Source organism: Euwallacea fornicatus, chromosome 19 (assembly GCF_040115645.1).
Source record: "Euwallacea fornicatus isolate EFF26 chromosome 19, ASM4011564v1, whole genome shotgun sequence".
NCBI lineage: Eukaryota > Metazoa > Arthropoda > Insecta > Coleoptera > Curculionidae > Euwallacea > Euwallacea fornicatus.
In genome coordinates this window covers 3,293,974-3,317,223 of record NC_089559.1, presented here as the reverse complement: position 1 = coordinate 3,317,223, position 23,250 = coordinate 3,293,974, and the positions used below count along the sequence as shown (strand labels likewise).

General features: G+C 34.7%; 4 protein-coding genes across 7 annotated transcripts; 2 read left to right on the top strand and 2 right to left on the bottom strand.

Annotated features, from left to right (window-relative positions):
* Positions 1–273: 273 nt before the first annotated feature.
* Tango6 (transport and golgi organization 6) lies at positions 274–3,284 on the bottom strand. Its single transcript, XM_066293414.1, has 5 exons — positions 3,117–3,284; positions 1,105–2,996; positions 702–1,049; positions 465–655; positions 274–411 (listed from the first exon to the last, which is right to left on the bottom strand). Exons 1-5 carry the CDS (start codon positions 3,169–3,171, stop codon positions 306–308), a joined length of 2,592 nt encoding a protein of 863 aa, XP_066149511.1. The 5' UTR covers positions 3,172–3,284; the 3' UTR covers positions 274–305.
* A 277-nt stretch (positions 3,285–3,561) lies between these two features.
* LOC136345290 (uncharacterized) lies at positions 3,562–5,193 on the top strand. Its single transcript, XM_066293434.1, has 6 exons — positions 3,562–3,756; positions 3,834–4,036; positions 4,085–4,203; positions 4,254–4,352; positions 4,406–4,507; positions 4,560–5,193. The coding sequence occupies exons 1-6, from the start codon at positions 3,651–3,653 to the stop codon at positions 4,654–4,656; spliced, it is 726 nt and encodes a 241-aa protein (XP_066149531.1). The 5' UTR covers positions 3,562–3,650; the 3' UTR covers positions 4,657–5,193.
* A 1,809-nt stretch (positions 5,194–7,002) lies between these two features.
* On the bottom strand, positions 7,003–7,971 carry boca (LDLR chaperone boca). Its single transcript, XM_066293435.1, has 3 exons — positions 7,605–7,971; positions 7,304–7,539; positions 7,003–7,245 (listed from the first exon to the last, which is right to left on the bottom strand). Exons 1-3 carry the CDS (start codon positions 7,752–7,754, stop codon positions 7,071–7,073), a joined length of 561 nt encoding a protein of 186 aa, XP_066149532.1. The 5' UTR covers positions 7,755–7,971; the 3' UTR covers positions 7,003–7,070.
* Positions 7,972–8,333: 362 nt separating this feature from the next.
* On the top strand, positions 8,334–21,663 carry uex (metal transporter uex). Of its 4 annotated transcripts, none has more exons than XM_066293410.1 (10): positions 8,334–8,869; positions 10,162–10,468; positions 10,526–11,203; positions 16,237–16,418; positions 17,569–17,897; positions 17,956–18,093; positions 18,149–18,415; positions 18,625–18,848; positions 19,208–19,244; positions 19,375–19,491. In XM_066293410.1, exons 1-9 carry the CDS (start codon positions 8,379–8,381, stop codon positions 19,232–19,234), a joined length of 2,643 nt encoding a protein of 880 aa, XP_066149507.1. In that variant the 5' UTR covers positions 8,334–8,378; the 3' UTR covers positions 19,235–19,244; positions 19,375–19,491. The 4 variants fall into 4 exon arrangements, with proteins under 4 accessions (XP_066149507.1, XP_066149505.1, XP_066149506.1 ...); XM_066293408.1 differs by having other exon boundaries at positions 19,208–19,248; positions 19,302–19,414; XM_066293409.1 differs by having other exon boundaries at positions 19,208–19,248; positions 19,306–19,411.
* Positions 21,664–23,250: the final 1,587 nt, after the last annotated feature.

Here is a 23,250-nt window from a genome sequence, read left to right as displayed (position 1 = left end):
TAAAGTTGTTATTATTGAGAATTTCGTAAATTACACATTTAAACACGTTCCTCGTATCCCTTTGCTCAGGGTGTATTGTGACGATTTGAAGATGCGGTAACGAAACAGGAATTTGAATTTATAGCTCGCAGGACTCAATAAAAAATCATATTTAACAGACCATTGAAAATGTGTTTCCCTATACTATTGAGAATCGAAAACTAGGAGAAACCGGTTCGACGTTCCTGAGTATTAAATTAAGGATTTTGCTGACTTGATGTCCTTGACTTAATAAACACTAAATTAAGGTTTATTGTTATTCCATTTTATTTTAAAATAATTATCTTCTTGTCGCTGTTAATATGAAGTTTCGGAAAAACGAGCTCGTTCATGTTCTCATTGAGTTCCTCTAAGGCCAATTGTGCCTGCAACCTGCAGAAGCCTTAAATGAGAAAATGTTTATATTAATTGTGAGCAAAACCCACCGTATAATATCGTCTTTATCATCATTATAAATCTGCTTTAAAGTCCTGTAAATAGGCAGAATGTCCTCTTTCAGAAATGCGATCATTTCCTTTTCCAATCCTGCGAGCAACTGCCTTAATACACTAACAGCAGCTCTGCGACTTTCCATGGCTTTGTCCGTTAAAATAACTGCGTTGACACACATTAAAACCTTGGAAAGCGATAAATTAAAAACACTTAAAAATATCCGTTCTTACTTCTGTTATCATTGTGCCCAATTTATATCCTAATACGCGACAAATCTCCCCTAAGTTAGACAAACTGGAGGCTCTAACTAGATAATCGTCGTCTTTGGTACCCATTAAGAAGGTGTTTAGTAGCAGAGCTTTATATTTTGGAGCTATTTCTCCTAAGTTTCTAGAAACTTTAACTAAAACTTCTCCAAGTTTCATCCGGACCTCATTTGAGTCATTGAATTTTTTGTCAAAACTCAAGAATTCCTCACATAAAACGTTAATAACTGTGTCTGTGAATATGTTACACATAGCTGCTAGTCCCTCTATAGCGTTTAAATAGATGAAGGAATCATTGTTGGTTAAATTTTGCTACAAAAAAATTCAATAAGATTTAATTTGGCCAACTCAATGAGTTTTTAAGCACCTGAAATATCGTCAGAATATACTGTTTTTTGTCCAAAACTGATTGATCTCGTTTCTCAACCAATTTCTTTAAGGCCATAAGTCCATGCCCTCTCACTGGCAACAAAGCATCGCAAACATCCTCCAAAACTATATCCAATTCCGACTTAACAATCTCTTTATTCTGAATTTTTTCCTTAGCCCAAATATTACTTAACACAGTCTCGGTTAAGCTTACAAGCTCCTTGTGACTAGTTTCAAGTTTGATCTTATTTAGCTGCTCCTCCAGCACACTGAACAGCCGCGTTTGTTTTTTAGAGCGATAAGTAGTGAGCATACTCAAAATCATTACAATAGTAAAAAGAATCTGAAATTTATCGCTTTCAAAATTAACTGAACGATGGGTGTTGCTTTTTATAGCTTCATTTAGACTGGATTGAATGAACAGAATAATTTCCATTGGGTTGCTTATTAGGTCTTTCTGGATTAGTTTGTTTTCTGCTAGTGCTACTATATCATTGAACACTTGCAGCTGTCTCATAGGCTCCTTAAATTTTTCCGTTTGTATCAGAACTGTAAGCAGATACTTGAAGTATCTTCTAAGCAAGGCCGTTTCATCTTCAAATAATTCCAATAAGCTTTCACAAGTTGGCTCATTCTTAATAAAGACAAAATCCTGGCCTTTAATTCCTAACTTGTTGTCAAATTGTTCATATTGTATATCATAAATTGCAAACATAAAGCCAACAAACATTTCTCTATCCTCTTCAGAGTGTAATTTTATGTATTTGATCAAGAGAGTTTTGGCCTCTTTATGAGTTACTTCAAAGGATTGTTTAGTAATAGAATAAACCATGAATAACATTTGCAAAACTGGCTTCAACATTTCTATGGGCAAACAGGGGCCATCCATCCTGTCTTCAATGAAGAGTGCATGTAGAATCCTTATTCCTTTGACAATAAATTTCAAGTCTTTTAGACTCAATAAAACTTTATCGACAAATGTTTTTATAGCAAATGCTGAGTCTTCCAAATAAAATCTTTTAGTGCACACAACAAAAAACCTTTCAAGTTCTAAATCATCATCATTATTATCATAAATAAGCCCTAAAATTTGCCCATTCAAATTTTCTCTAATCTCTGCTTGGGTACTGGATATTAGCTTGAAAAGAGCATCAAAGATAAGCCAAGTTTGGGTGTTATCATCAAACATTGTTAAGGCAACATTTTGCACCCCTTTTGGAGACACCAGTATATCAGTTAAAGTCTGAGATAACCTTTTTTTAAACCAAGGAGGAGCAGTTTGCCTGAAGATGACCATAGTTTCTTTAATATAAATTATAGAATGAATGGTTTCCTTAAGGTTTTTAAGCAAATTTTGAGCCATCTGTTTATCATACAAAAGAGTATTATTTTCAATTAAATTTTTACTAAGGGGGCAGAAAGCTATTTGGTACAAACCAGCTAAAATAATTCTCAAACCCTCGGGCAGAATTAAAGGCTTTAAGTGATTGTTCTTCAAGAAGCTCTCAAAAGCTAGTATTGAGCATTTCAGTACATTATACTGATAAAACATATCATCAGTTTTAGTATAAACTTCGTAAACATGATATGGAATCTTTGGAAGTAGTTTTGTAATAATTCCTACTTTAAGAAGATGTGACAAACAGCTCTTAAGTTCCTTCATTTCTTTTACACTTAATAACTCAGTGTTTTCTGCTTCTTCTAATGTATTCCCAATCAGCTGTACAATATAAAAATTTCCTATCAAGTAATGCCACTCAGAAACATCCTGATTTGAAAAGAAGTGCTTGGTGATACTTTGCATCTCTGAATTAATAGCATCAAAAGTCCCAAAGATACTTTGAATTTTACAGCACTTTTCCTGGAAAGCCTTTTCATTGGTAGTTTGGTCTGGAAGATATTTATTTAGATTTGATTGTAGTTTTTTTAGTGGTCAATATGCCATTAATTACGGAATTGTTAAGCTGTGTATAAAGATGCATGTAGGTGATACATTCCATCTGGAATTACCTGTTTTTAAAATTATACTCTCCTTGAGTAAACTGATTAATTCGCCTTTCTTCATTACTAACTATTACTGGTAGTTTTCGACTTTTGAATTTTGCGTGAATTTAAATATCGAGATCTTTGTTATTTGTTATTGTTTTTTTGAGGTTATATAATTGTCACTTTGACAGTTAATGTAAAAAAATATCTGATGTTCCTAAAGAACCTCCAATACAGACTGATATAAATAAGCCGTGTAAGTAACATGGCAACTAAGCATTTACGTCAACTTCAACAAGCGATGGCTCTAACATAATGAAAACTATTTTTTGGTTTTATTTTGAATATGAATTTATTTTTATCATACCCAGGAGTTCGGAGTTCCCTCTTTGGATTCAGGCGGTCTGAATTTACCGGGAGGGACATGTATAGAGGGGATTCTCCGGCCGGGCCTCAAAGCGTGGTATCCCCTGGTTAGGTCTCATCATACCACGAAATTTAGCAATAATTGCACCTAACAGACATTGACACAATTATAAAAAAATCCTCAGTTTTTTTATGATGTTATATTTACTAATTTTACTGATGTTTACACAATTTTTACTCAGCTGCAAATCCTCACTTTCACCCCTCAGAGAGCACAAAGAAGACCTCCAATCCGAAAGTATGCAAAATTATTTTTTACATTATTCCTATTAAGCTATCCACTCCTGTTAAACAACCAATTAAATATGCATTAAGGCGATTTTATGCGGAAGACTTCGCGAGACTGCGTCAAAGGCTGCTCGTCCCCCCACTGCTGTTGCTCGGACTGCAATCGCACCCTCTCCAACCCCAAGAGGATTATTAATCCCTATAGAGAGTTATTCAATAGCAAAGTGCCTCCAAGACCTTTTGGAAATTTTTGCGTTAAATGCGCCGCATGTCTTGCTGTTGCCTCAGAGGTAAATTTAATAGACATCAAAATTAGTGGGAAAAAATAAAAATTGCAGATTCAAAATGTGATTGAAGAGGAAAATGAGGAATGCGAGACTGATTTGACAGTGAAAACGCGGCTCTTTGAAGATATAAAAGAGGCTATTATGACATTATGCAGAAATGGATTTAAAAAGTAATAATGAAAAACGCTTAGGAGGATAATTTTTCATGGAAATTTTGCAGTTTTGACTTGAGATTATATGGGAACCATGGAATATTTACCAATAACTTTATATGCACCTCGCATATCGTCACCGCAGCTCAGGAGAATTGGACAAAAAGGTCTTCTGATAGTGTTTGTTTTTGAATTAAAATTTTTTTTTCTGCCTGCGTAGATTAAGGCAAATTTGCTCTTTATATGCTTCAAGAACAGACCTTCAGACCGTAGTGTCGAGTGTCCTGGACTCAGTAACACACCTGACGGACACATTCTGCAGGTACCAACAAAGATATTTTGGCTTAAATTCTTTATTTTGAGTATTTTTTTAGGGGCTCAGGAGTATTCCGTGACTGCCTCAACATAAAAAGCCATGAAAACATAACGATGCCACTTTGTGTGCCTCGCAAATTAATACAAAATTTTTAGTTTCGATTTAGAAAATTCCGACAAATCCATCAATAAAGGTCAATTTAAAGACACCTATAATGTACGTGTTACCTCGTATTACAAAAACCAAAAGGGATTTTGCAATATATAGTTAGATATATTGCAAAAGTTATATATAGAATAGTTTGTTAAAGCGAATTGAGATCATTAATTTGAGATATATTTTTAAGACAATTGTTCCATTCGTTCCCGAGATATCGACATTCAAAATTTGAAAAATGACAAAAAATGGGTATCTCTCCTCTCTTGAAATTGTTTTCAAATAATTTAGAATTTTCGATGTTCTGATTTTTAGTTTGGAATCATGGACTGATATGGATCCTGTATTCATCCTGAAAATCTAAATCGAGATTCTGGGATCTTGGAAAATCACTTTCCAATATCTTAAAATGAGTACTAATGTTATCTTGTATCTCAAAATAAGTGTATTTTTTATTAGAGACTAAATTCATGTAAATTAAAACCACAAACGCAAACTTTAATTAACTTTTATATCTATATACAACATGAAATGATAAGAAAAAAAATTTGAAAAAAGTTCTCAGTTGGTTTTTCTTAATTACCCAACAGTCTTCATACATGCACAAAGCACAGTATCGTATACATGGTGATCCAGGATTCAGGTGACAAAAGCATATACAAATGATCCTTATACTAAAGCGAAGAAAAATAATATAGCTAGGGGTGCCAAAGCAGGTTTTCGAGCTATAGGTATCGTCGTTCTGCAAAATCCGTGGGGAATTATACTATTTCCTTATCACTGTTCGCACAACCTGTGGGAAATTAGGGTATACGCAAATCGAGGGTCTTATCTTTATTATATGTCATATATATAGTTTTTGAGGGTTTTTTGCCTATGAAGAAATCCAACATAAAACGGAAATAATGTAAAACGAGCTTCAAAGAAAGTGCCACAAGGAAAAAATACTTTAAAATATGTAAAACTTTAATACCCTCGTGTAACTCGAAAAGCTGAGGCATTTACGGACCTGCATTAATGTTTTAACACTATTGGAACTCATCTCATATTTTCGCACGTGAATTATGAATCATCCTGTTAATATTTTACGATCCACAAGTTTATTCACGATACGCGAATTGTTTCCCTGTTAGTATAGTCCATGCTACTAGTGTCCTTAGGAGCTCTAGGTTCTAAGCCATTGTCCTGGTTTATATTTTGATAAAAATACCCGCTGTTTTTCTGAATTAATGTTTTGTTGTATTTTTGCACCTTCCGTTTCCGTATTTCCAGATAAGTCAGCGCACTTATCCCGATGATACACACTAGCAATATGAAACTGATCAGCAAAATTCTAGCCTTGAGTTCGCCTAAAAATAGTCGGGCACATACTCCTGCTGTTACTATTATCAGGATTAAAATGCCTGATGTTGTTACCACCCAAAGGCTCGGTTTATCTGAAAGAGGTGGTGTAGTTGGTGAAGGTATTAAAAAGGTTCAGTTTACCTACCTAAATAGCTTTTGGTACTTGCCATTACCTTAACTTTTTCCTGCCAGGATGAAGTACGGGTGTTACAAGTTTTTGTTTTGAGATGATCAATGCTTGAAGATAAGTGAGAGATTAGATACGAAATTGTGAATTATAACTTAGTGGATTTTATTTCAACTGCTTTATAGATACTACTGAGCTATGTATCATGTAACTGCGTGGTTATTCGAAGATAAGGCTATAATTAAGCAATGAGCAATTATCAACAAACATTTTGTATATTTGCAGTTAACGTAATTACTATCACCTTCAGGCAAATTCGCTAAAAGAAATATCATAGAATAGAAAGATATCCTGGATAAATCACATAGGGCACGCCAAGCGTTTAAAAATATGTAAATTTTAAATAATACATATATTTGATAATTTACAACTTGAATATTTAACTTTATTTATTATTTTTTTCAATTATATGTATTATTTTAATAAACATAAATATATACTTTCCTTATTGATTCAGACTAATATAGAGTAAATTTGAACTTTTCTATCTTGTCTTCCAAGTATTCAATAGTAATATCCAAAATGGATCAGGATTCTTCATTACTTTCTTTCACCACGGTGTCAAGAAAAATTAATCTTCCCTTTATTGACCCTAAAACGGACTATTCGGCCAAACTCGCGCAATCAAACTTAAATAAATAATGTTTGCACCCTAAAAACCAAAAACTCCCATATTAAAATTCTAATTAAAGCTTAATTGCTTGTTGAAAAGTACTCACTATTGCAACGCTTAACCATTTCCGCATAAATTAAATAGGGAGTTAAGTTTAAGTGGTTCTGTACACAAGTACTTAATTTACACTTTAATACAAGAAACATTACACTTTGCTTTATTAAAGAAAAATAAATATACAAAATAAGAAACCACGTCAAATAAACAAATTACAACTCTACTTTCTCCACAGTTCCACTCTTGGGGTGATTTTTGCCTTGATATACTTTAGACTCTATAGTTACACTTTCACACTCTGGCTGCTCCACCAGGAAATCCTTGGCAATCCACGCCTGAGAGCCATCCTTGTACAGAAATATCGCCCTGTTATCATCTACTAAATATCTAAAATATTAATTACAACCATAGAAAACTGGTACAAAAATTCCCAAGTTTTAGGTACCTTTCCGCTTGGATGTGATTGTTCCACAAACTGCTTTGCCATAACTTAGTTACCGTCTCTGTAACTTCTCTGCCAGGATTGCCAGCCACTTGCACAAAAGTCATTAAAGTGCGTCCCTTTTTCGTCACTTGCAAGAGAGATTCGGGGTCATCCTGTTTCACTTTGGTTAAATCAATGCTTGGCAAAGGTTTGAGGTGCTCAGGAAGCTCGTCTGGCTCCAGTGGCTCCTCATCTTCCTTGGAAAATATTGGAAAATGTGTCACTCACTATCTTCTCAAAACTATAGTAGTTATGTATCTACCTCCCATTGATCAAGTAACCTTTCCATATCAGCATCTGTGTAATCTCGTATGTCCTTTTTGGCCCATTCTGGTTTCTCTTTGGTCTTCTTTGAATATACCAAACAAGTGCTGGTGAGTCCTATTAGCACAAACAGAAGTATTTCTTTCATTTTTGCAAAAAAAACTAAGAGGATTTGTAGGGGAAATTTAACTTAACGTTTTTTTCAGAAAAATATCGCAAATAACACTAGGAAAACCTCTAATACTTATATAATAAAATTTTCAGCTTAAATTTTAATTTTTCACACAGGAATTAGCAAAACATTTAATAATAAATTAACATAAGATTTGAACACACCAAAAGCTCAAAAAATATTATGCATAACCAACAAAAATTAGATAGCAATATGGTTATCGTACGTTATCTATATTGTTTACTTTGGTGTACTCAGAGTGACACTTCTACATGAGGATAAATAAAAAAATGGTTAAAATCTCCTTACTAGCCAATGAGAAGTGCACAGTAACATGATGGTACAGCATTATGCTATGAAAACTTAAAGATTTTAGTAATTTTGAACCCTTTTCTTCAAAATCAAGTGAAAAATCCGGTAAACGCCTTACAAAACGAATCTATGAGAACACGTTTCGTGCATTAAGAACATAATTTCTAATGAAGTCAGTCATTTTCCGTTCTAACGAGTACCTCATTGACATGTCGGCATGTCAAATAAAAATAGGTTATAAAATTTTCCTTTGTTTTCATTTTTACTTTTAGTTCTCTTCGAAATATCATGGCGAGAGTTTCGTCTCGCGCGTTCACAAGTCTGGCTAGCCTCTTGACTCTGTTGCTCGCCACTGAAATAACCAGTCTCGAGGATCCCAACATTCCTGAATTCTTTCAGTTGGAGATCAAGCAACTGTCAGAAATCACCCTTAACAATGGCACGTACACAAGGGTCCTGTTTGACGTGCGGGGCCGTAACCTCTACCCCAAAATGCTGGTTAAGGTCACCCAGCAAATGTCGCAGAGGAACGCGGAGTGTCGCGGGGCGGATTTCCCCTATAACATCAGTGAAATACAGACGGACCAAAAGTGGGCACAGTATAACTTGACTATACTCGGGGGTGTTAGTGGCAAAGTTTACTTTTGTCTACCTCATCAGACCAGGGATAACCAGGTCGGATTTATCAAGTCTAACATACTCAATGCTAAAGTTTATGAGTGGTTCCATCAAGGGCCTGCTGTTTCCATACTTTTACCTGGAGATAAGAGCCGGAAAAGGTAGGTAAAAGGAATGTTTTATGTCTTCACATATTTTTTTAAAGGACATTTTAAGGGATTATACCTAAAATTAAGAGAATTTTTAGTTAAAACAATAGGTAATCAAGAATATAGTTATTACTGAGAAGATGGAATTGCAGATTGACTCCTCATCAATGAATCAATTACTGACTAAACACATACAATATATAATAATAATTGCTGCATTAACAGTAAAGGCAATGTTGTATAGGGTGTTCTTGGGTCAAAGTAAGAAAAAAATATGTGATAAATATGTTTTGAATATCTGGGTTTCTTTTAGTTTTTTATTGAAGTTTATTAAAAAAGGATTTTTCATATTAAGAAAAATGTATATGCTTATTTTATTAAAAATCTTCATCAAGTAATGACCATTATGAAAACTTCAATAAATTGGAAATGGAGTTCTTTTGGATAGTCTCACAATGATAGCAATCAATTCTGTGAACTTTTTCATGTTAGTAGGGTAGTAATTGAACATTTCTGTCATTATAAGCATTATGTACTTCATAATAAAAACCCTTTTGGGTCCTTAACTAGCATCTTTCAATTTGAAAGTTGCCTCTGCTGCTTTTGTCCCATTATTCACTTAAATTGCTTGTTACTAGGTTGCACTGTATGCACAGAAAACAAAATCTCATATTTAGAAATCACTTTATATAGTTTCTGTATTGGGTTTTTATGTCTGAGATCTTTAATTTTTTTTTTTATGAAGAGTCGTGGGTTCAAAATCTGATTATAGAAGAGGGTTCTTTTATTGGTTTTTGATTGCAGTTATTTTATTTGCAAATACATTCACACTATGGTTCAGACTATACATGTATAGAGCTTATATAAGTAGTGTTAGATAGTTTACCATTTAAGTCACAAGTTATGTGATAATGACCTTCCTCATGAGTAATATTTACATAAGCATTTGTATGTTAGAGATGTTGCATCAATACAAGGTAACCAATACAGTAATCTAAGTAGTTATAGTAGGCTGTCAACTTGATAATCAACATGGTGTTAAGGAGGCCTTAAAGACAATTTTTTAAAACTTTTGGTTACTTTACCAGTAAAATAATATATATAGAAATGGAGAACTTGACTAATGTTGTACTCTGATTTCATTGTTTCTATAGAATTAACTTTACAGATAGAGGTATCAGAATTTTGAAAAACTGGACCTTAACACTGCTAAAATTTAGAATGATCTAAAATAATTTTAAGCATTCTTGTGTAATCAGTGGCGCCTTGTTTCACTTTTAATTTAAGTAACTTTTCTCCATTAGCTCTCCACCTTTGACTCACAGTTTTGTTGAAAGCAGAGCAAGAAGGGATGACAATGCAACATCTTTGACAAATGGAATTTTAAGTCCTGAGGATATAGGAACCATCCGGGTTACATCTTTGCGAATTGAAGCATCAGACAAAGAAATAGAATTAGACGATAATGGAATTCCAGGAGTTTTATCAGAAAATGTACACACCATCAGACTTTTTGGTGAGGGTTTCACAGAAAACATGATTGTTACTTTCACAATGGAGAATGGGGAATTTGGCGAAATGTGTTATTTGCCCATTTCTAAAGGGTTTACTGTAAGTCACTTTTTCATTCATTAATGGGTGAATGTTCCATGTAGTTTTATTGAGTAGATTGAAAATGGATCTCTGCAAGGTACGATTACCGCTCGAATACGGATAAAACTGCCTTCTCTCACTGGAGGCGCAGAGTCCTTTTTCTTATGCATCAAAGATGGCCCAGCCAATTCACTGAAACCCTTCGTGCATCAAGGCCATCAGTCCTGGACGCAAATTAAGACCTACAATAGTTTTATACCAATCTGGGCTTCCATCGTCATTATATTAATTTGCATGTCCTTCTCTTGTCTCTTCTCAGGACTAAATTTAGGCCTGATGTCCATGAATAAGACAGAATTAAAGATTCTGTGCAACACAGGCACCTCCAAGGAACGTAAATACGCACGTGTGATCCAACCGGTCCGTAATCACGGTAACTACCTATTGTGCTCGATCCTGCTAGGTAACGTGTTGGTGAACTCAATCTTCACCATTTTGTTGGACGGGCTTACTTCCGGTTTGATTGCTGTTATTTTTTCCACTTTGGCAATCGTACTCTTCGGCGAGATTTTCCCGCAGGCGGTGTGTTCTAGGTACGGGTTGGCAATCGGCGCAAAGACAATTTTCATCACCAAGTGCGTCATGGTGCTCACGTTTCCTCTGAGTTATTCAGTGGCCAAATTCCTGGACTGGGTGCTTGGTGAGGAGATCGGAAATGTTTATACCAGGGAGAGGCTCAAAGAGCTCGTGATGGTAAGTGTCTGTATTTTTTTAAAATATTTTATTGGAAAATGCAATTTCTTACCCTCATTCGCAGACTCGTGTGGTAACGTTATTTTTTTTGCACTTGATTTCTAAACGTTTTCCGTCAAGTTTTATATTTTTAGCACAAGGGTTTCACACACTTTTAAAACGAGACGTAGGTAATAGTTGTGAAGAGATAACCAGTAGTATTTGCTAATATTGTGTATCTACGGTTTATTGCATATTTATCCTTGGAATGGGTCTTGAAATAACTGTTTCTAAGCAGATCGCTTGGGTTCTGTTGACAAACATGTCAAGAAAAAGATCAAAGTACACGCAGTTTTTGCTCATTTGTCCATACATATTAAATCAGTGAAATGACTAATATTTTCAGTTATCAGTCAGCATTGTTTCCTGTAAAGCAAATAACAGTTGGATACATATTACAACTAATATGTTTGCCCACTTCTGTTACTGTTAAATCATGAAATTAACCAGGACATGAGTTATTACAGCGGCAGAGTAATGTTCCAGCCTTGAGTATAATGATGCGTCGGTTGGTCAATTTTGCTATATCAGTGGATTTCATGTTAAAAAATATTACATTCATGCTGTACCATTTACGCTACGAACTGTGTATCGTTTTCAAATTCTCGATTTACTCATAAGTTTGTGTTTAATATATTTATCTGAAATTCAAGCAGTAGTATCTATCAAAGAGTAGTATCTACAGAAGATATGGTCTAGTACCTAGTGTAAAGAGTGTCATGACTTCACTAATTTGGTTTGCGATCCCAAGGATGTCTTCCATACAATTGATTTGGCGGCCAGCAATGTTTTTCTTAATATTTTAATGAAATTTGGTAGTACATAAACTCCAGAAGCATAGTGTCACCGCATTTCTAAAAGGCATTAATCGTGAAGTACTTCCTTAATAAATTAAGTTTATGAATGTTTTAAATTCTTCGTTCAAACAAACGTTCTACCACTGATTTGAATAAAAAGTGAAAATTTGTATATTTCTTTTTTTGTTTCTCGTCTTGTGCTAAAATTGACACGTAATTTGCAACAAATCAGCGGCACAGAGCCAATAAAATCCTAAAAGGTACTAGACACAGTTGCTCGACGAGGAGCTTGAGTTTTTTAAATTTGCAACTGTCCTTTGGGATGTTTTTGCCGTTTCCAGTTTTTAAATTTAGAATGTCTCTAGGAAGGATTTTTGTCATTGATATTTCTATGATTTTAAAGGCTTAATTATTTTTTGAAAAATTCCCGATATTAACCGCTGTTATACAAATGCAGATGTTACTGCTGCGAATTAAAAATAATTTAAGCTATCAAGTTTTTTCAGCTTATTTTTATTAATTGTTTATGAGTTTAAAGCCATTTTCATTATTTGTTCACAAAATATTCGTCGACCTTCGTTTACTATCATTTATTATTAAATTTACGTAACACAGAGGCACTCTGGAGCCGGATTAATAAATTATTTTTCTCGGCTAAATTATTAATCTTTTAAGCATTTATAACGTACAGTTTGGTGGTTTCAAAGCAACGCATGCAATTCCCTTAGGAAATGGGCGCGTCTGTTTACAATGATGAATCAGCGGCTTTCTTTTCCTGCACTATTGAAGAATTCTAAAATTCTGTTTGGAAGATATCAAGCTTCGTAGCCTTCAAACCCAGTATTCAGATCGTTAAAGGCAATATGGTTTCTTTGATCAAATTCACCTATTTCCATTAATAACCGATAATTTATCTTCAACAGGCTTGTCCCACATATTCCTAGGGTAAACAGTGAATATAACGACTCGTACGGTGTTTATTTTGCCATATAATCCGATAAGATAATTTGTCAGACATCATCAACCTCAGGTGATGATCTAATTATCTGGACGTACATAATAAATTTAACAAGACCTTTTATCGATGTGTTTACGCGGACTCAGCGATATAGCTGTCCGGCAGCGGTCCCGAAGGAAACATTCCACCTCGGCAAAATTGGGTTGAAACCGGTACGTTCCTGTATTTCGAATATAAATAGAAACTGGATAGGAAAGGCCAGGGCTGGTCCGTCATATGACGCCAGTCTTTGGAATGGGAAATTATTGGGACAATACATATCGCTAATTAGCCGCGACCTGAATATTTCTGGCAATTCTTATTGTTTTTAATTGGATTGAGGATGGTTCAGTAACCACTCAAATGATTAAAGATTGTTGCGTCACAGCTTGTTGAGTGTACTAAAAGTTTTTTTTTAAGCTCTTTAAACGATAATTTGGTGAAAACCACTTGAATTATATAATTGAGTGAAATTGACGTATTTTGGGGTCGTCATCCGCGCTAATCAAGCCAAGATTTATGAAGATAAAGAAGCTGTTTAAACGTTAATGACGTCTAAGCTAGATATCCATTCCAGATCAATTTCGGTAGATTTTAAACAAATATTTTTTTTATTATAGGTTGTGATAAATGAGTTAGCTTAACACGTACAAAACATAAATCAGCTATTTGACATACCGTGGCGAATGATTCTAAAATAAGCAACAATTGCGGTTTTCTAGTCTGAAAACCGTATGGTTTCGATCGCTTAACCATAGTACGTATACTTTTATGCTACTGGGAGATTTATTAAGAATAAACATGTAAACATTCAAAGATGACCTTAACAAGGGCGATCACATAATTTTATCACCTAAGAAATTCAAGTTTCTGGGGTATTTTCTTTGCTTTCTCTCAGCCTTTAAACAGCGAATTTACTTGATAAACGGAAAGGGTTCATATGCGAGTGCAGAGTGCACATTTCACATACATTAATGATAGAGACGCATTTGTATGGTCTAATCGTAGAAAGTGTGTTATGAATAGTTTGTAAAAAGTACCATTATCAGTACAATTGCACAATAAATGCTCCACATTTTTCCTATTGCACATATCACGGTTTAGGACTAAAACGTGCCAACTAATAAATATAACGTCCCATAGACTGTTCTCAGACGATTATATTGGCACGTCTCTCAAACCAAATTTTTCCGTAATCTCCGCTTTCCCGCGTTTATAAATATCCTGCAACTTTTTAGATTGGGGATATGCCGAGTTCCCCAGTGGAGTTTAGTCCGCTCCTTTATATCGATTTTATACTTTTATAGTAGACGAAAAGTCTGTCGCAGACCGTAAAAAAGTTCTCACTCTCGTTTCGGGTTCCATTTTGAAGTTAGTATGTCCTCGTTTTTCGTGCTAAATTGCTTCCTTTCTAATATAAACGCCCAGATCCCCCTCGAATTGGTAGCGTTCATCTGTAAAAAAAAAGGTTTCCTTCAGTTAAGGGAAATTTTGAAATGTCTGGCAACATGGCCCAATCTCTAACAACGAGAGTTTTAAGTCCGATCATGATTACGCCAAAACAAAAGGCGATGCACTGTTGCCTTTTAATGCAGGTACTCGTACTTTCGCACAGTACGTTTCTTCGGAAATCCACTGGCGCATATCACCTATTTAAGTTACGACGGCTCCTCTACGTTTCGGTTTTCAACCAATGAAGTTCAACGTTTTGCTGTTTGCATATTATGATTTGAGGGATGACTCACCTTAAAATTCATCGACCTAAAAGCTTTGCTTGCACTGTTACAATTTTTGTCTGTGCAGTTCTTTTAAGGGTTGTAACGTCATAAAATTCGGTTCCGCTACGCTACTGGTTTTTAATGTACGAAACCAGAAATTTTGCAGCGTTTATATAATACTTAGAAGATCATTTTCACAGAAAATCTTTGGCGTAGACGCTCTGGATGGGTAAATACAATATTCTTAAGTTTCGGCTCCTGTGTCGATGAAAAATTGATTGGGTGTTTGGACTGGTACAATACCGCCATTTAAGTTTTCTTTACCTACTTTTACGTTTAAATAAAGTTCTTTTATTACGGGGATTATTTCGTTTACTCGTTTAATTCCTTAACATCATAATATTGCAACAATAAAAAAGATTGAAAATTGCATGTCCTTGTCTGCATTGCCACACCATCTTTACTCAAGTCAATAATAATAATTAGTATTCGTTAATAGTTTAACGAACTAATATACAGGGTATTTATTCGCAAAGCATCGATGATGAGTTCATCACGTAATTTAAAAGTATTATGTATTTGCATACTTGGTGAGAAACGTGACCTAAAAGTTACAGTTATCATTACAGTAACAGAGACCTTAGATAAGTCAACATTTTGAGTAGGTGTCTCTGGACTCCAGACAAAATCCTCGCGTAGATCCTCAATGTGCTCCAATTGGCAACTTTCCAATGGGATAAAAATACTCAATTGCGCGTATTTTTACGCGGATTTAAAGGATGAGGAAGTCATTGACATGAAATGATGATTCCTGGTATTACCAAAATGCTCCCACAAACATGTCTCGCACCCAATAATAATAATATCTAATTTTGCAGTGTTGTTATTGTTATTTAGTCGAGCAGAATTCCACAACAGCAACAACAACACGAGTAAAAGTATGAAATGCAATTAAGCTGACCTAGAAAAATCGGTATTTTGCAATATTTCTTGTTGTTTATCACCAAATTAAAGCCCTTTCACCGGTTTTGCTTTATTATTTATTTTTTTGTAGGGTTTCACGAGTTCGAGTTTCTAAATTGGTTTGAAAATAATCAATAAGCCGGAAAATTTGGCATATTCAAAGTGTTTTCGTTGTAGGGAAAAATGAAACGGGCGTGAACAGATCTATTTCTGGCTTTAGTTATATAATTTATTATTGTGATTCAATTAATCTTGTAAAAGCGCATTTTCAGTAAAAATTTCCTGCTCAATGAATAGCCGTCATTATTCGAAGGTTCGCAGATAGTATTTCGGATAAACACCGCACTTTGTTTACGTATCTGCCAAGTTCTAAATACATTAAAATCAATTGACTCTCGAGTGAGATGCAGCTTAAAACTAATTATTTTCTGAGTACATAATAATAATTATCAGTATTATAAAATCTATAAATAAAATCGAGCAAGAATTTTTGAGTTCTAAAGGTGCCTTTTTGTGCAGGTTACTACCGGGGAAAACGATCTAGACAAGGATGAAGTAAACATTATCAGTGGCGCATTGGAGCTGCGCAAGAAATCTGTTGTAGACGTTATGACCAAGATCGAAGATGTCTTCATGTTGGACTATGACTCTGTTTTGGACTTTGAGACTATCACTGAAATCATGAAGAGCGGTTATTCCAGGTATGTCTACCAGATTGTTGCAAGTGATTAAGAGGTTTCAAAGGTCAGAATTTGTAGCGTTAATTTGTTGGCATAATTACAGTCGGTTATGGCTTTGCCGTGTTTTGCGAGCACTAATTAAAATCTATGAGTGCACAAAATTGTAAATTCATCACAATGTGAATTATGATTCGAAATTTTGAATCAGTGGCGAATGCCAAGTAGATCAATGAGAACCGGAAATAGTAGGCCGTTGCTTTTTAATTTGCTTCAATAAATATTGTTCTTAGGGTACGTCACTGCGTTTTAATGAAATTCGCTTAGGAACCATCAAAACAGAAAAAATTCAATTATCAAAGGCGAAAAACGGTTCCCAATTGTTAAAATATTTCTGATATCTCTCAGAAATATTCAAAGTCACTAAGGTCGGTTTAGATTAGTTATATCCTTTCCTTAGACATGGTAATTGGAAGAAGAAAAACGGTGAAAAATTTGATCTAACTCAGGATTGTTAAGTAAATTCTTTAAGGTGTCAGAAACCATCTATGCCGCTGTGTTGAATAATACATAGGTTTGATTAGATAATGTAATTTTTTAACTAAATTATTCATGAATAGTGAAAGTGAATAAATGAAAACGCTGACTTGCACCTCCCAATAATTTCTTATACCTTCTAGAAAAACTATGCCACTGTGTTTAACCGATTTTTTAAAGCGTATAGTGTAAATTACAAATTCTTAAATTTTATTTTAAGTATTTGCGAAAAATTAGTGGTTTCAGTTATTTTTCAAAAACACCAGTGAACAGATTTTTAAAATAAATTTCTTACATCTTTCAGAAACATTCTACGTCAGTGTTTTAACCGACATTCAAGGTTCATAGTATAAGCTAGAAAAAACCAAATTTTCCCTTCATTATACCCGTAAAGTTTTTTTTTTTAACACCAAATGGGGTAATCTTAATGTACTTGTTACGTTGCGTTATGTAAGATGTCCTCCTAACTTGAATTAAGTAACTCGAATTAACATTAATTTTGAATTTGCATTTTCTGAGCGTATATTTTTCACTTTTTATTATTTTTTTAAATTACAGTTTTCTTTTCCTGTTTCGCTATATACTTTATCTCGTATGAAGTTACATAATAGATGTTTCTAATCGACAATTTCAACAGAATCCCTGTATACGAGGGCAATCGGCAAAACATTGTCACCATGCTTTACATCAAGGATTTGGCTTTTGTGGATCCGGACGACAACACCCCCTTGAAAACTTTGTGTCAATTCTATCAAAATCCATGCAACTTCGTCTTCGAGGACGTCACTTTGGATGTCATGTTTAAGATATTCAAAGAGGGCAACAAGGGCCATATGGCGTTTGTTTCCCGAGTCAATTCAGACGGCGAAGGTGATCCTTTCTATGAAACTATTGGCCTTATAACGTTGGAGGATGTAATTGAGGAGCTGATCCAATCGGAGATTGTAGATGAGACTGATGTGATTAGTAAGAATTTTTTAAACGATTGAGGGAGCGATTGATTATTGACTGATACTTTAATTAGCTGACAACAGAACAAAACGACGTAGAAAAGGTACTGAAGGTCGCAAGGATTTCACAGTGTTTGCGGACAAGACTGACAAAAACAAGGTCCGAATGAGCCCTCAGCTGACATTGGCGGCGTATCAATATCTCAGCACCAGTAAGCTATAAATATACGGTTAAGGCAAATAATATGCAAAGTATTATTCTTCAAGGTGTGGAACCATTCCAATCCAACATGATCTCGGAAACGATCCTCAAACGCTTGCTCAAGCAGGATATCGTAAACCACATCAAGAAGAACAAAGAGTGGCGCAACGATCCCGCTAACGTGATCTATAGCCAGGGCAAAGCGGTAGACTTTTTCGTGATCATATTAGAGGGAAGAGTGGAGGTTACTGTTGGCAAAGAGAATTTGGTGTTTGAGGGCGGACCCTTCACCTACTTTGGCACGCAGGCTTTGGTGCAAACTGTTGGCATCGGTATGACTAATTCTCTTCTGAAATTTCTACAAATAAAGTGTTCATAATAGTCGAAATAATAAATTTTTTCGTCATATCTCAGGTCGTATTTCGAAACCTTTTTCAGAAGTGTTTAAAATTTTATTAATATTTGATTTTTCGAGATGTAGCTGATGTATAAAAGAGCAATTGAATTACTTGTTCGTTAAATTAGTATTCTTGACTTTCAGAATCCCCTGCGGCTCCGGCAGGTATGGGTAGTCTTGAATCACTCAACATCGACTCTATGCTGAGACACACATTCATTCCCGATTATACGGTAAGGGCCTCCACCGAGGTGCTGTATTTGAAGATAAAGCGAAGCCTTTATTTGGCCGCCAAAAGGGCCACTCTCATGGAAAAGTCCAAGAGGGAAAATCAGACCAAAGAGCAATTCGACGAGGAAATTGATAAGGTAAAAACCTATTCTATACTTGTAAGACTTCCGCAATAGCGACAACAAATGCCGTATTGCCTTTCCTCAATGCTTAACCTCTTAATTATTAACTTGTTTTCAATTTTTGATTTATTTTTGCTTTCTTAACAGTTCTTGTTCCTCTTAGTCTTTCCTTTATATGTTTTTATGTGTTTCCTTTACGTTTTTATGTACCTCAGTTACATGTCGACGATTCAAAATGTCGAGATCTTTCTTTTATAACATTTATTAATTTTGGTTCCTTTTTTAAAATTTACATTAATTTTTCTATTTTTACAATTTTTCAATTCTTTTAGTCCTAAAAATATCCTCATCCAGTTATTTTCCGTCCCTTGTAGGTCCTGTCTTTCTGTCAAGACGGATAGGGCCGTGCAAGTAGGTAAACGTTTTATCGAAGATTACTGAAACAATAATAAACCAGGTCTTTTCCAGGTAGATTTCCTGCTTCATTTAATTTTAAAACAGTGAAAGGGTAACTGTAAATTAGAGAAGAATGTATTTGCAGATGCTACACGCCACTGAAGACGACGAGATCAGTTCCGGAAGGCTAACGCCTCGCCGAAAGTCCTCGAGAAACCTCCAAAACAAGAGCCAACAGGAGCTAATTAATCAATATGAGGTGTGTTGGTTTTAGTTACTGATCAACGGAAAGTTCTTTGTCGTAAATGTTGAGTGCCGCGTATACAAAACGCAAAGTTAAGAGAATGCTCTCTCCGAGGATATTTGCTTCTCAAAGAAAACCTCGCTTTTTAAAGGAACGTTTCCTTATTCAAGAGGAGCGTTTTTCTTACAGGGATATGTCTGCTCTTGAGAACCGTTCGTTCTACAAGGAACTTTTTATTGTTAAAGGGAAGACTTTTCTTGCTTGAATTGTCAGTGATGGTCTATAACTCCCATGTTTCAACCACTTGTATCGTTCATATAACACTGTTTACTTTCGTTATTCGGAAAAAAGTTTGATGGTGTTTATTTTCCATATAGACAATAATCTTCATTCGATTTACCAAACATCTGCCCTATTCTAATCTGAATTCTTGCAGTTGCAGAGTCCCAAGAGCCCTTCTCACTTGAGCAATGCGAGTCCCCCGAATCGCTTGAGCGTAAAGAGTGGGGACATCAATGGCTCCCTGAAAAACAGTCCTAATGACGAGGAACAGATGGACTCTAGGAGCGAGGAAACTTCTCTGTTGCCCAAAAAGTCATAACACCACGATTTGGTCCGCTCCGACGATGGGGGGGACCCCGTACCCCACTAACTAATTATTGTACTTAAGGTGTTTACACATTACGATATTCTACAAAATGTATATTTAACTATATTGGTAGGTAAGTTTGTTAATAATTGCGCGTAGTTTAGACGTGTTTGTTGCACTTTTTTGGACGTGGATCCCTTTGGGTTTTCGCCGATTGTTGATCGTTGAATAAGGTTTGATTGGTTGCAAAGTGACGGTTTGTATGAGAGCTACAACGAGCAATACTAGAAACTTCCATTTTCCAAGTTAATAATAGTTGTGGTATTTAAAATATTTATAAGGAGGTTTTAATCCATTGGTTTGCTAGAAAAATCGGACAGTCTGGCAACGGTAAAAGAGGAAATATTGGAAAATAATTAAAGAATTGGAAATGTATGTTCGCTGAAGTTTTTACCAAATTTGGAATTTTTCATTTTTCTCATTTCACGACATTTTTCACATATCGTCTTGTCTCCGTTGTTGAACCAGATAGCCCAATTGTGTCAAAATGGAAGCGACGTTGTCAGACTGACTAAAGTGTTGCCTTTAAACGTTTAAAAGGTTGATTTTTAAATAACATACGATCTCTCCAATACAAATATTCAACTGCGAATTCCCTATGCACTACCTGTCCATTTTCGGTTGTCTAAGGTCACAGCCGCACTGCCTGCTCTGTATTCCCTTGATTAACGTATTCTCTGTGTAGTTAACAATTTTCGATGTAAAAGTTCTAGAACTAAAGTACAAACTAACTACTATATTGTCTTTGCTAAAATAAATTTAGTATTGTAGTCGCATCTTTACCAAAACTAGGTACTTTAACATGAAACGAATTACTTAAAGCTTATACTTGATGTAAATAGTAAACCAAGTAACGTAGGAGTCGGATTCCATTTTTAGTTGTAATCCACAGATACCTCTAACAAAGGGAATGCGTTAAAACGTTGTTTTACCGAGAAGGATGATAATTTTAGTTTTTGTGCCAAATCCAGTGCTTAACTCAGCCCAGTTCCTCTTCAGGTATATTTACGTATTATATATATATGTTTGTTTTTATTATTTGGTAATTATAGGCGCCCCGATCAAGGCTGTTTTATATGTGTAATTTGACGACAGAGTTACGTCCTTTTTTTCGTTGAAACGCTCTAAAGAGACGACCATTTTTACCTCAAACCATCCGGGAACGCCCCTGGCAGCTTGATTTACCTCACTGCTAATAGGAAGTTTGAGGTTAAGTTTGTGTCAATTTTTGACTCCGACGCCATTTGGCAGTCCGAGATGGCCGTTAATTGGAAGCGAAAATTTAGTGACGTTTGTCATTTTGACAATGTTTGAACCAAATTCGAGTCGACACTTTACTAGGGAATTGAGTATTTTGTAATAATAATAATTTCTGTATGTTTTGTTTTAAGGGTCAATTAAGTGAAAAAAACTCGGATTTTTAGTTTCAAATTAAAACTTTATTAAGCTATATACCAGGATAATTATTATGTGGAAAACAATGTGGTGCTTCTTTACGTTTTTATTTTCTTGTTATTGCATTAAAGATTGATTATATTTAATTTTGTATTTTTGCTCCTCAGCAACTGGTAAGTAGTTTTCAAGTTTCAAGTTATTGTAATGAATCTCTACTTTAAGGAAACCACATACTTCTCCCCTTTGGAAGTTTCACACCGACGGTAGTAGTCCAGTTCGACCAATATACGACAGAAGATAGCTGAAGATGACAGAAACTTTAGCTTCAATTTATTTTACTAACAGTGGTCATGGTATTCTCACGATGCAAAATAACTTTGGGAACAAGCAAGCTTTTTGGAAGTCGCGTAATGATTTGTGAAAACTAAAAAACTGAAAACCACTGAATACGTCCTGAGACGTTGATCAAAGCAATTAAGTGTCATAATTATGAGAGTTCTAATTCGATTAACTCTAGCCAAAACGGAACGCGGATCACAGGAAAATAGGATAAGCGTAAAGACAAAGGAGACGATAATGCTTCATGAAAGGTACTATAAAGTAACGAACCAAGATTATTGCTGTGAAGTTTTAGACACTCAGAGCTCATCTTATTTTATTCAAGGGCGCTAAATATTGATTTGTGATATTTTCATAATTTGTGGCTAATATCCTTAAGATATTTAAACATTTCTAATGAATAGATTAACGTGAAAGTCGCCATACTAAATATTAGAACTAAGCTCGTTTTAATGAATTTAAGGTGTGTTCTGAGACCTTTGGTAATTTTTTAGAAAATGATTATTTTTTCCCAAAATAATCTGACGATTTTTTGGCTAAGTTATCTTTATTCATGTTCGATAAAACCTAATTTAGAAAATGTTTTTAAAGTTACCTGGAAGTTTTCTTATGTGACCAGGCCCTGACTTGATCTTTTCAATTCCTAACATTCATATTCTGGTACTCCCATTAGTTTTTTTTCTTTTCATACAGTGAGTGATATTAATCTTTGAACAACACGAAGTATGTCTTTCAAAGGTCTGTATCTCGATAATTATTTGATATATTGTATCATTTCAGTTCTTAAATTAGAAAGATAATATCTAAATCTGAATCTTCAAAATTTGAACAAAATTAATTTTTTGGATTCGAATTTATTGAAGAATATGTGAAATTGTAGCACGATGATGCGGTACATTAATTTGTGAACACGCCAATAATGTTAGAGTTTGCACGTGAACCATGGGAACCTACGTGTTATAACTTGTTTTTGCTGATACAACTAAAAATGTTTAGCTACGAATCATTATAGTTTTCATGGAGATTCAGAAAGGTTTTAATATATGTACAGTATTGTTCAAAAAGATAGCAACTTTTAATAATATGATGTCAATGATGTTTTCTTTGTGGATATCTATTTTCATTTTATTTATTTATAAATATTGTTTACTTATAATTGCCAATGTATGCTCATTTCAAAAAAAGGGCGAATTGAATCTAAAATATTTAATTTTTAAAAAATCTATTTGTGCATAAAGATAGTACCTACTAGATACCGTGTTATTTTCTTCATTTTATTCGGTTTTATTGCTTGGTGAACCAAGAATATATCAATATTTAGTAAATTCAAAATGGTTCGAGCCAAAACTATATCTCCGGAAGTTAGAAAATTAGTGATAAAGCATTTTCAAGAC